Below are 13,375 nucleotides of genomic sequence, written 5' to 3' on the forward strand. Positions count from 1 at the left end.
TCACATCAACAATGGGCAGTATCCTAGAGAAAATTTCTCTTTGTATTATCTATCCAATTAATAATTTTTATGAGAATCCTACCTAACAGTTGAAAAAAACTGAGCATCCTAAATGCGAGGATCTAATTTTGTAGGACAGATGAGAAGTTATAAGTAGAGGTTACATACTTTCCCCACATCCACATAGAAGTTAGTGGCAGAACTGGTACTAGGACACAATTGCTTGAGTATCTAGGCCCAGTTTTATTCTACTACACAAAGTAATAAGGACCATGTTTTTGTTTTTTTGCATTTTAAATTTGAGGTATAATTACGTAAAGTACACGAACATTAACGTGTAGACTTAATTTGGACAAATGTTTACACCAATATAATCAACGCTCCAATCAAAACACAGGATGTTTCCATCTCCCAGAGGGTGCTCCTGTGCCTCTTTCTACTCAACCGCCTGCTCCCCATCCCCCACCACATCAGGCAATAACCACTCATCTGACATCTATCCCTTTTGATTCATTTTGGGTCCCCAGTTTTAAGAAATAAAAATTGAATTCAAACAACTTTGCCTGAAGCCCTTAAGTCTTTACAGAATTTTTCTACCACTTTTGGACCATAGGTATAAAGATTTGTTTTGGATTCATCTGGATGGTGTTACAGCAAGTCAGTCTCAGCCCCAGTACAGACACGTTTAAGTTCAAAAGGATTCACATTTATAGGATGTGAAGGTCAATAATTCTTCAATATGGGGTATTAAAAAAACTACTCTTTCTGGAAAATAAATGTGCTTTGTCTAAAATATCTGCCTCCTTGGCTGTTTCTGTATTCAACCATTCCTTCGGGATAGCCGCCTATGGGAAGAGCTGCTTGAGCTCTTGAAAGTAAGCACTTAGATACTAAGTATTTTTCCAGTTGGAAGCTGTCTCCTGGTTTCAACAGCTTTTCTGCTGCGGTGGGACTCATTCTAACAGCTCCTCTGGCTTTCCCAGACACCATCTCAGGAGGCAGTGGCAGTTGAAAAGATAACACTGTCCTAAGCCATTTAACTAGCCAGGGAGGGAACTGGGTTTTAGGAGCTGGAAAATTTTGGCTAAGGCTTGCTCAGAACACTGTCTTAAATCCAAAAAGTCTTGCCAAGGTCCAGGTGGAGGCAGCTTTCCCCCAGCCACAGACACTACCAAATCAAACAGGGCTTGCATTTCTTCCGACCAGAGGCACTGGCAGCCAGGGTTGGTCATTATCTCCATAGCAGCCTCGTTTCCCCAGACAGTGAGCTCATGCTTGGCGCTGATCAACTCCATAAAACAAGGCATTTAACCCTATGCAGAAATGACTACATGAAACCTATACAATTATTTAAATCAAGCCAAGTTTTGAAAATTATGAAGAAAATACAAATTATGCAACACAGTCATAACATTAGAACCCACTTATGGGCACAGAATAAACAGCAATGCTGAAAGTTTAAACTTCCCTGAAAGAGCCAAATTCCAGAAGACAGTAATTCTGTGGAATTCAGCTGCCTAAAGCAGCTTGTGAGGTTCCTCTTCCCTGTGCAACATTGCCTCTATGTGTTTTCTGGTGTTAATGCAGTTTAAGATAGAGAAATCTTTTTCCACTAATTTTTATTTCATTTAAAAAATTCATTTAAAAAATAGACATAAACATGGTTCAAAATTTTAAAAGGGTAAAACCAAACACAGCATATTCTCACTCATAGGTGGGAACTGAACAATGAGAACACATGGACACAGGAAGGGGAACATCACACTCTGGGGCCTGTTGTGGGGTGGGGGGAGGGGGGAGGGACAGCATTGGGAGATATACCTAATGCTAGATGACGAGTTAGTGGGTGCAGCGCACCAGCATGGCACATGTATACATATGTAACTAACCTGCACATTGTGCACATGTACCCTAAAACTTAAAGTATAATAATTAAAAAAAAAAAAAATTTTAAAAGGGTATTCAGTAAAAAGTCTCCCTCCCACTCCTTGGACCCCAGCCATCCTTTTTCCTGTTCGATGACTGGTTTCTTGTAAGTCGATTCAGAGATACTTTAGTATATACAAGCTAAACAGTTACATATCTTTCATGCCTTTTTTTTTTTTTTTTGAAACGGAGTTTTGCTCTTGTTGCCCAGGCTGGAGTGCAATGGCCTGATCTTGGCTCACCGCAACCTCCGCTTCTCGGGTTCAAGCGATTCTCCTGACAGCCTCCCGAGTAGCTGGGATTATAGGCATGCGCCACTACGCCCGGCTAATTTTTTATTTTTAGTAGAGATGAGGTTTCTCCATGTTGGCCAGGCTGCTCTTGAACTCCCAACCTCAGGTGATCCGCCTGCCTCAGCCTCCCAAAGTGCTGGGATTACAGGCATGAGCCACTGCGCCCGGCCTCTTTCATGCTTTTTTAATATAAATGGCATGGTTGTAATGCTGTTCTGTGCTTTGCTTTCTTTGGATTCATTGTATTTAGAAATAGAACTTAGAAGATAGATTTAAATCAAGCAAAATTATATGTTTATTTAATCTTTGACCCAACAATCCCACTTCTAAGACTATCCAAAAGATACAGTGGCAAAAATACAAATTGTTGTATATATGATATGGATTTATGACTACTGCTAGAGTGAAGAAAAAACCAGGGAGGGGACAAGGATGAAAGACCTCTCTGAGTGTACCTTTCTTCAAAGAAAACTAGTTCTAGCCAGGTGTGGTGGCTCATGCCTGTAATCCTAGCACTCTGGGAGGCCAAGATGGGAGGATCGTTTGAGGCCAGGAATTAAAGACCAATCTGGCCAACATAGTGAGACCCTGTCTCTATTTTTTAAAAAACAAACAAGGGGGCCGGGCGCGGTGGCTCACGCCTGTAATCCCAGCACTTTGGGAGGCCAAGGCGGGCGGATCATGAGGTCAGGAGATCGAGACCATCCTGGCTAACATGGTGAAACCCCGTCTCTACTAAAAATACAAAAAATTAGCTGGGCGTGGTGGCGGGCGCCTGTAGTCCCAGCTACTCAGGAGGCTGAGGCAGGAGAATGGCGTGAACCCAGGAGATGGAGCTTGCAGTGAGCCGTGATCGCACCACTGCACTCTAGCCTGGGTGACAGAGCAAGACTCTGTCTCAAAAAAAAAAAAAAAAAATAAAATAAAATAAAATAAAAAAATAAAAAACAAAACCAAACTAGTTTCAACTTTGGAATCATACAAACATTTTACATAATTTTTTAAAAGGCATCCCTAAAAACTGAAAGTAAAATTATGTACAGATTTGGAGCAATAACTAGAGAGGAACTATTTCAAGTGACTTTAAAAGACAATTGTTAGAAGCAGGGTTTCTTAACCTCAGCACGACTGACATTTTGAGCCAGATAATTATTTGTGGGGAGTGGGGGTGGGGACAGGGCAGTTGTCCTGTGCATCATGCGACGTTAGCAGCATCCAAGGCTCAGCGAGCTTCTATAATTGGCAACAACTGGCACATACTGCCATACATCATTGCTGGGAGGATTAAGTGCTGTCTGTGTGACACCACTGGGGGAGTGTTTTAAAATATAGGTTTTGGGCGGCCCGACGTGGTGGCTCATGCCTGTAATCCCAGCACTATGGAAGGCCAAGGTGGGAAGATTGTTTGAGCTCAAGCATTCGAGACTAGCCTGGGCAACACAGCAAGACACCCGTCTCCAAAAAAGTAAGATAAAAAAATATAAAATATAGGTTTTATTATTATTCAAGTATGGTGAGGGCAATAGATCAGGTGACTGCCATTGACGAGAAAGCTTGTTGTACTTACAGATTCCAAAAGGGGCATGGCACGCCACAGGGAGCCACACTGGAAGCCCAGGGTCAGTGAGGAGGCAGAGGGAACGAGGGGATCAAGTGGAATAAGAGCCTGGTGATCTCCATGGGAAGGAAGGGGCAAGGCCGAGTAAGCAGACTGGCGAGTTTGAATAATTTCAGCAGGCTGTGGGGCCTAGGCGCTGTCCCTAGCTTTCTGGTACCTGGCCCTGCGGTGATTTGGGCAGGTGGATATCCCAGAGTATGGGATATTGGCTCAGAGTATGAGACGTCCTGTAAAGGAGAGATTGGGGTATGGGCTCCAGATTGGTTGATTTACATATGAAAGGAGCAGTCATAGGTCAGTCATTTACTCTCTCCAGGAATTGGCTAGCCTTGGGAGGAACAATCTCTCCACCGAGTGAGCAAGGCCCCTCCCAGGTCAAAGAATCAAACACGCACGGTTCATATTGAGGGTACAACTGGAAGCTTGTGCTTGTTTTCTGCTGGACTTCGCTCATGCACCTTCTCCGTTTGCTGATTTTAATCTGTATCCTTTCACTAAAATAAACAGGAATGATGTGTATAACAGCTTTTCAGAGTTCTGTGAATCTATCTTGTGAATCATCAAGCATGAGGGTGGTCTCAGGGACCCCTGACACGGCTGCTAGAACCACCAGGTGGAAGGTTAGTGGGGTACTTTATAATGGAAAAGACCAGACTGACACCACAGACCCCATTGCTCGGTCACAGCGTGTGGAACCACCAGATGTCACGTTCCTCTCCATATGATGCAAAACAAAGATGCAGAGTCACTCAGGAAGTACTTACATCAGATCAACCGCACCTGAATCTAATCAAGGCTCTTTGTGTAACTGCACATTTTTAGGAAATACTGGGGAGATAGGAACCTTTAAACAACACTGGGAGGAAATGAGCAGTGAAATACAAAATGTGGGAAATTCTACAGGACAAAAAACCCACCTTTCAACACAGAAAAAAGGGTAACTCTTACAGATTTAAAGAGACAAAAGACCCCATCAATCAAATGCACAGTGTGGCTCTTATTTAGATCTTAATTTGAACAAATAAACAGTCAAAATACATTTTTGAGACAACATGGGAAAACTGAGCAGACTACATATTAGATATTAAGGATATTAATTCTGTTGGGTGAAATACGATGGTTAGGATTTGCTTTAAATGGTCAAAGAAAAAAAATATTGGCGGGGACGAGGCAATAGATCAAACAAGAGCAGCAATAAAGCTGACGTTTGCTAAGTTTGAGTGGTGGTTCAGGGAGTCCACTGTGCTAGTCTATATTTGTGACTAAAAATTTCCATAACAAGTTCAAAAAAGAAAATGTATTTAAAAATTAGAAGCAGTTATCAGCCAAATATAGGTTAAGAAACATTAGTAAAATAAAAATCCTTTCACTTGCCGTTAAAAATAAAAAACAGTAAAAACACATTTTATAAATGTATGAAATCTGAGAGCCTGCCAAGATTGCAGAGATGTGATTGTAAGGCACAGATGAGATTTTAAACCTGGGTTTTAAGAGATTAAAATAAAATGTAGGATGGTTTAAGCACCTACTTTTAGCTCTTGAGAAAACAGGTACAGTCCAAAGTGAAGCTGCCTTTAGTCTCTAGCCTTCATGTTTTTTTTCTAGTCTCTATTCTGAAGTCTAAATTTGTTGGTTTTTTTGGGGGGTGAAAATTTAACATAAAATTTAGGCATAAAAAACATTATCCTTTTACGTTTTAATATAAGTCTTTATCCTTTAAAATAAGATCTCATAAGAGAGAGACGCATCATCCTTTAGATAAAAGCTCCTGACAGCCCAGGTGTCCCAGCTGCTGTCATAATGTAAGATTTGGGGCCAGGCAAAAGAAACTGATTAAAGCAGAATATTGGAGATCCTGCCCTTCAAGTAGTGATATTTTTGCTTTTTTTTTTTTTGAGACGGAGTTTCACTCTTATTGCCCAGGCTGGAGTGCAATGGCACAATCTTGGTTCACCACAACCTCCGCCTCCTGGGTTCAAGCGATTTTCCTGCCTCAGTCTCCCGAGTAGCTGGGATTACAGGCATGTACAACCACGCCCAGCTAATTTTGTATTGTTAGTAGAGACGGGGTTTCTCCATGTTGGTCATTGCCTTTTTTTTTTTTTTTCTTTGAGACAGAGTCTCACTTTGTTGCCCAGGTTTGAGTGCAGTGGTGCGATCTCAGCTCACTGAAACCTCCGCCTCCCAGGTTCAAGCGATTCTTGTGCCTCGGTCCCCCAAGTAGCTGGGACTACAGGCATGCGCCACCACGCCCAGCTAATTTTTGTATTTTTAGTAGAGACGGGGTTTCGCCATGTTGGCCAGGCTGGTCTCGAACTCCTGGCCTCAAGCTATCCGCCCACCTTGGCCTCCCAAAGTGTTAGGATTACAGGTGCCACTATGCCTGGCCTTCTTTCTTTCCTATCTAAAAGGATTTCTTATGGAAAAAAATTCAAGGATGACTTCTTATGACATACATGTATTATTTCTGTAATTAAAAAAACATTTAAAGAATATATGCTCACAGGCTGGGAGCGGTGGCTCACGCCTGTAATCCCAGCACTTTGGGAGGCTGAGGCAGGCGGATCACAAGGTCAGGAGATCGAGACAATCCTGGTTAACACGGTGAAACCCTGTCCCTATAAAAAATACAAAAAATTAGCTGGGCGTGGTGGCGGGCACCTGTAGTCCCAGCTACTCGGGAGGCTGAGGCAGGAGAATGGCGTGAACCCAGGAGGCGGAGCTTGCAGTGAGCCAAGATTGTGCCACTGTACTCCAGCCTGGGCAACAGAGCAAGACCCCATCTAAAAAAAAAAAAAAAAAGAATATATGTTCACACAAAAACTTGTACACAAATGTTCATAGAAACCCTATGTACAAGACCCAAAAAGTGAAAACAACCCATATGTCCAACAACTTATGACTGGATAAACAAAACATTTATATCCATACAACTGATTTTTATTCCATAAATAGTAATAAAGTACTGATTCATGCTACAACATAAATCTTGAAAACATGTTAAGTGAAAGAAGCCAGTCACAAAAGACCACATATTCTATGATTCCATTTATATGAAATGTTCAGAATAGACAAATCCAAACAGACAGAAAGTAGATTACTGATTGCCCTGGGGTAGGGGGCGTTGAGGAACGGGAAGTGACTGCTAATGGGTTCTGCAATGGGTTGAGTGGTGTCCCCCAAAACTTCATGTCTACCTGAAACCTCAGAATGTGACTTTAGTTGGAAATAGAGTCTTTGCAGATATAGTTAGTTAAGATGAAATCAGACTGGATTAGGGCAGGCCCTAAATCCAATTACTGGGGTCCTTATAAGTAGGCCATGGAAAGACACAGACACAGGGAAGAAGGCCATGTGAGACACAGACACGGAAGGCCATGTGAAGACAGAGGGAGAAACTGAAGTGATGCAGCCACAAGCCAAGGACTGCCAGGAGCCATCAGAAGCTAAGGAGGAAGCATGAAAGAGTCTTCTTCAGAGCAGCAGTCCCCAAGGCACGAAAAAGTCTTCCTTAGAGCAGCAGTCTCCAACCTTTTTGGCACCAGGGACTGGTTTCATGGAAGATAATTTTTCCACAGATCCGGGGTGGGGATAAGGGGATAGTTTCGGGATGACTGAAGTGAATTACATTTACTGTGCACTGTATTTCTATTATTATTACATCGTAATACATGATGAAATAATTATACAACTCACCATAAGGTAGAATCAGTAGGAGCCCTGAGCTTATTTTCCTGCAACTAGACAGTCCCATATGGGGGTTATGGGAGACACTGACAGATCATCAGGCATTATATTCTCACAAGGAGTGTGCAACCTAGATCCCTTGCATGCACAGTTCACAATAGGATTCACGCTCCTATTGAGAATCTAACGCCACTGCTGGTATGACAGGAGGAGGAGCTACGGCAGAAATGTGAGCGATGGGGGGCAGCCGTAAATACAGATGAAACTTCAAGTGCTCACCTGTTACTTATCTCCTGCTGTGTGACCTGGTTCCTAACAGGCCACAGACAAGTAACGGTCTGTGGCTCTGGGGTTGGGGACCCCTGCCCTAAAGCTTTTAGAGGAAGCAGAAGCCCCACCAACAACCTGTTTGGACTTCTAGCCTCCAGAACCGAAAGGGGATACATTCTTTTCTTTTTATTTTTTGAGATGGAGTCTTGCTCTGTCACCCAGGCTAGAGTGCAGTGGCACGATCCTGGCTCACTGCAACCTCCACCTCCTGGGTTTGAGAGATTCTTCTGCCTCAGCCTCCTGAGTAGCTGGGACTATAGGCGTGCGCCAATACGCCTGGCTAATTTTTGTATTTTTAGTAGAACAGGGTTTCACCATGTTGGCCAGGATGGTCTTGATCTCCTGACGTCGTGATCTGCCCACCTCGGCCTCCTAAAGTGTTGGGATTACAGGCGTAAGCCACTGCACCCGGCCAGGAATACATTTCTGTTGTCTTAAGCCACCTAGCTTGTGGTACTTCATTAAGAAACAGCTCTAGGAAACTATTACAGGCACAAAATTTGTGATGAAAATGTTCTAAAATTGATGGTTGCACAACTCTGTGGATATACTAAAAAAATTTTTTTTTTTTTTGAGACAGGATCTCACTCTGTCACCCAGGCTGGAGTGCAATGGCATGATCTTGACTCACTGCAACCTCCGCCTCCCAGGTTCAAGTGATTCTCCTGCCTCAGCCTCCCAAGTAGCTGGGACTACAGGCGTGCACCACCATGCCCAGCTAATTTTTGTATTTTTAGCAGAGACGGGGTTTCATCATGTTGGCCAGGCTGGTCGCGAACTCCTGACCTCAGGTGATCTGCCTGCCTCGGCCTCCCAAAGTGTTGGAATTACAGGCGTAAGCCACCGTGCCCGGCCTAAAAACTTTTAAAATGTATACTTTAGTTGGGTGAATTTTATGGTCTGTGAATTATATCTCAATACAACTGTTATTTAAAAATATTTATAGCCACAAAATGCTGAAGAACCAATAAGGACCTTGAGTAACCCCAACATGGGAGCTTCCATTTTCAGTCAATCATTCAAGGTCTGAAGTTGAGTGTTAAACATTCGATGTTAAAACAGGATTGGCTGCTGGGTCTATTGCTGATTTGCTGCAGGGCCTTTTGGCTTCTTTTTTTTTTTGAGATAGGGTCTTGCTCTATCACCCAGGCTGGAGTGCAGCGTTATGATCTTTGCTCACCACTACCTCCGCCTCCTGGGTTCAAGCAATTCTCCTGCCTCAGCCTCCCGAGTAGCTAGGATTACAGGTGTGCGCCACCATGCCTGGCTAGTTTTTGTATTTTTAGTAGAGACAGGGTTTCACCAGGTTGGCCAGGCTGGTCTTGAACTCCTGACCTCAAGTGATCTGCCTGCCTAGGCTTCCCAAAGTGCTGGGATTACAGGCCTGAGCCACCAAGCCTGGCCACCTTTTGGCTTTTTGGACAGAACTCTTTCAATTGTAAGTCAGAAAACCAACACAAACAGGCTTAATCAAAATAACAACACGAATCTGTCTCACATAATTGAGACATCTAAACAGTGTTACTAGATCTTTGATTCTCTTGGCTGTTTCCTTTGTTGCCTTCATTCTTTGCTGGCTTTCTCTAGGTAGTAGGAAAAGATGGCCACCGGCAGTCCCATGATTATGTGACCCTTACAGCTCCAGATCAAAACAGACAGCCTTTCCTGATACCTCTCAGAACAAGTCCAGGGCGGTCCAGGGCTGGCTCACAGGCTATTCCTAGAGCCAGGGAGTAAGGTTAGCTTCAGCCAAGTCTGAGGCACAGAGCAGGATCACTGAAGAATGGGAAAAGAATGGCTCCCTGAAGAAAGAAAGGCTGGGAATACAAAATATATGTTCGCTATGCTAGGCAAAGCTGTAAAACTTGCAGAGCGTCAAACATCATTTCAGCTCAATAAATATTTGCTGAATCAATGTAGGAACCCATAAAACAGAGCTGCTGCAGAGTACTTTCAAAGCATCATGTTCCAAACTCTGATTTCATATTTTAGAGAAGCAATAAAACACAATGGAAGTCAGATAGTGAGGTCATTAGTGAGATGCCATTTTAGCAGAGAGCTACTTCAATCAAGTATAGCCTGCTCTAAGTTCCAGATTCCATCTGTATTACACAACAGAGATGCAAAGCTCAGAAAGACTGTTCCCTGATTTAACTACCAAAAAAGCTAAGACTTGTCCTGCGTGGAGGAAGGCAGTTCAGGATGAAGGGTCCTGCTACCAAAGCAAACATTTCCTTCTCACTTGAACTGGTGATAATCCGGTGGGTTTCTGATCCAGGATCCAAACACCTGCTTCCGGAGTGTGCTCCAGGCTTCCTGGTAAGAGGACGCAGCCTCCTTGTACTCCTGGTAGGTATCCAGCTTCTGCACCCTAATGCACACAGGCCACCAAATACACAGGTTCTCATTGAATAGCCACCCTGGGGGCCACCAGACACCTGAGCAAGCAACTGGACAGACTTGTAATGAGACTTAGGTAGAGAAGGAGTTCAGTATGCTTTTGTGAAAGTTGATCATACAAACTACGTTATTCTTGTCATACTCAACTGAAACAGAGTTGAGAAGCCAGGGGTAAAAAACACTCAGGGCGCATAACATTGCTCCAAGAATGCATTCTCTGCAAGCCTGGCTGCTAAAACTGCCCGCCAGTTTTATCTAACAGCTACTGAACCAACCTGCTGCAGACTTTAAGAATAGTTTTACCCAATGCCATCACTTGGCAGCTCCTCACAACTTTACTCATGTCAATGAACCTTCTTGAACAATATGTTACATTTCTTTTTTGAAAAATAAAACCTCTAACCTTCCCTTTGTTCTTCAGACATATTGAAGACCACCCAGTCTGTATGTCTTGAATTTCTTGTATCCCAAATAAAACATTAAATTTAGAGATTTGTCTTTACATTTTTATTTTGACTTTTGACACTTTCCTAGAGCAACTCTGTCTCCTTTGTAGGGAATTCATGAGAAAGCAACATGAATTAAAACAGTTAAGAATGAACAGAATTCTAGGTTTCTATGGTCCTAGTGGAATCAGATAAAATAAAAACAACTGTCTACTTTTTTGGTTTAAAAGTTTTCTAGGCCAGGTATGGTGGCTCACACCTGTAACCCCAGCACTTTGGGAGGCCGAAGCAGGCAGATCACCTGAGGTCAGGAGTTTGAGACCAGCCTGGCCAACATGGTGAAACCCCATCTCTACTAAAAATACAAAATTAGCCGGGCGTGATGGCAGGCACCTGTAGTCCCAGCTACCTGGGAGGCTGAGGCAGGAGAATCACTTGAACCCAGGAAGCGGAGGTTCCTGTAAGCTACGATTGTGCCACTGTACTACACAGACTGGGCGACAGAGCAAGACACTGTCTCAAAAAAAAAAATAAATAAATAAAATAAATAGTAACTACTAGTTATCAAAACCCTACCACAAACCAGGCTCTTGGTCACATGCAACACTTCCCTTAATTGTCTCAGCTACCCTGTCTCAAAAACAAACAAACAAACATACATACATACATGCCAGGCGGTGGCTCACGCCTGTAATCCTGGCACTTTGGGAGGCTGAGGCAGGTGGATCGCCTGAGGTCAGTAGTTCAAGACCAGCCTGGTCAATATGGTGAAACCCCGTCCCTACTAAATATACCAAAAATTAGCCGGGCGTGGTGGCGGGTGCCTGTAATCCTAGCTACTCTGGAGACTGAGGCAGGAAAATCACTTGAACCCGGGAGGCGGAGGCTGCAGTGAGCTGAAATTGTGCCACTGCACTCCAGCCTGGTTAACAGGAGCAAAACTCTGCCTTAGAAGTATCTCCTCACCTAAATTCTGATTTGACATATAGAATATATGGAAACCCAAGAAAGAAGCCAACTGACCACAGATGCATCACTTCAGTATGCATGATGGCAATGCCTCTTCATATAGAAGTTTCTAGCTACTCCTTAGTTTCCCCACTGTCATATAATGAAGGATTCACTTGGTCTTTGTCACCAGTTCCTGGGAGCCTCTAAGCTTTGGACTTTCTGCAAGTGTCTTTGTCCTGCATGGTAGATCTCGCTGATCACACGTGAGTTTCTGTTTAACCAGGTGACCCACGGTGGGCCCCCGAGATAGTTTCAGGATGATACCGGCCAAGCCGGAAAGACCAACCATGTAGAGAATTAGGGCTCTGAGACACGTGATATCAGTTTGAACTCTCGGGAGAGGAGGAGGTTGGAGATTAAGTTCAATCACATCATGTGGCCAATAATTCAATCAGTCATAATAGTTAATGAAACTCCAACAAAAACTTTGGACACTGATGTCTGAGTGAGATTCCTAGTTGGTGATACGCAGCAATGTGCTGGGAAGGTGATGTGTCCTGAGGACATGGAAGCTCTGCCTTTGCGACCCTCTCATATCTTACCCTATATCTCTCTCCTCTTGGCTAGTGCTGATCTGTAGCCTTCATAATAAAACTTTAATGGCAACTATAGTGCTTTTCTGAGTTCTGAGAGATGTTCTAGTGAATGACTGAACGTGAGGGGGAGTGGAGACACTCAAATTTGTAGCCAGTTGGTCAGAAGTATGGGTGGTTTGGGGCTTTCCTTAACTTGTGGTAGTTGTCTGAAATGAAGACAGTTTAGTGGGAACTGTGTCCTTCACCTGTGAAACTTCACCTAAATCTAGGTGGTCACTGTCAGAATGTCACTGCACCCACCTACTTGTTCCCAAGAGTGGTTTTAAAGTTCTTTGAATTTTTGTTTGAAGAGCAATTTAAGTCATGGAGCTGCAAGTTCAAAAGGAAAAGAGGAGTAACACTTGTAACAGAATATATTGCTCTTAGAGCACTCCCCTTTCCACAGTGATCTCCATCTAGAGGTGGAATCAAAGGAGGGCCTGGAATGGCCAAGCCCCAGTTCTATCCTTAGTTTTTTATAACTCTATACCACCAAACTACCCATCCTCTGCATCTCAGATCATGCACGTATCTGCAAATAGGGCTATGGGGAAAGAAGAACTTGTGGTCAACAATAAGTGCCACTGGCTTGCTGAACCACCACTCCTGCCAAAGCTTCTTGCTACTCAGAAGCCAGAATCAAAACAGTTGTCTACCTAAATATGAGAAAACACAGGTCAACAGCATCACCTGAGGGAGTGTGGCCACTTGTCCCTTGCAATTCTGCTTAGCAGCTTCTGGAATGATCTGAAGAGTTCCACTTTGCTGATTTGGGATCTGTTTGGAAAAAGAAGGCAAAGATGATTTATTAAGTGTTTAGTATGTTCCAAGCCCCTATCAAAGATGCCAGGCTTCATGTGGTTTTTAGGTTTGAAGGTGCCAGAGCCCCTCATTTTCACCTGTACTTGGTGAGGAGAAAATCCAGACCTGGATGTCTGATTAGGTTGAGGTACAAAAATGAGTCTAACCTTAAGAAATGCCATCAGCCATGGGATCATTAAAGTGACAAGCCCAAACGGGTACCCTGAGGTGCAATTACGAAATTTTGCCCCAGGACATCTGTAAGACACTTCTGGCTAAATACTTTCA

General features: G+C 43.4%; 1 protein-coding gene across 13 annotated transcripts in view; it reads right to left on the bottom strand.

The window, feature by feature from the left end:
* ADAT1 (adenosine deaminase tRNA specific 1) overlaps nt 1-13,375 on the bottom strand; it is a 49,971-nt gene that overhangs the window by 12,419 nt on the left and 24,177 nt on the right. For 5 of the 13 annotated variants that reach the window (XM_057299970.2, XM_003829540.5, XM_055099213.2 and 2 more), the window contains 2 exons: nt 12,977-13,063; nt 9,803-10,225 (listed from right to left, as the gene is read on the bottom strand). In XM_057299970.2, coding sequence (XP_057155953.1) covers nt 10,093-10,225; nt 12,977-13,063 — 220 coding nt within the window. In that variant the 3' untranslated portion in view covers nt 9,803-10,092. Of the gene's footprint in view, nt 1-275; nt 4,332-9,802; nt 10,226-10,628; nt 11,485-12,976; nt 13,064-13,375 lie in introns of those variants that run through there. The other 8 variants (XR_008621287.2, XR_008621286.2, XM_055099211.2 and 5 more) reach the window with 3 other exon arrangements.

Source organism: Pan paniscus, chromosome 18 (assembly GCF_029289425.2).
Source record: "Pan paniscus chromosome 18, NHGRI_mPanPan1-v2.0_pri, whole genome shotgun sequence".
Classification (NCBI taxonomy): Eukaryota; Metazoa; Chordata; class Mammalia; order Primates; family Hominidae; genus Pan; species Pan paniscus.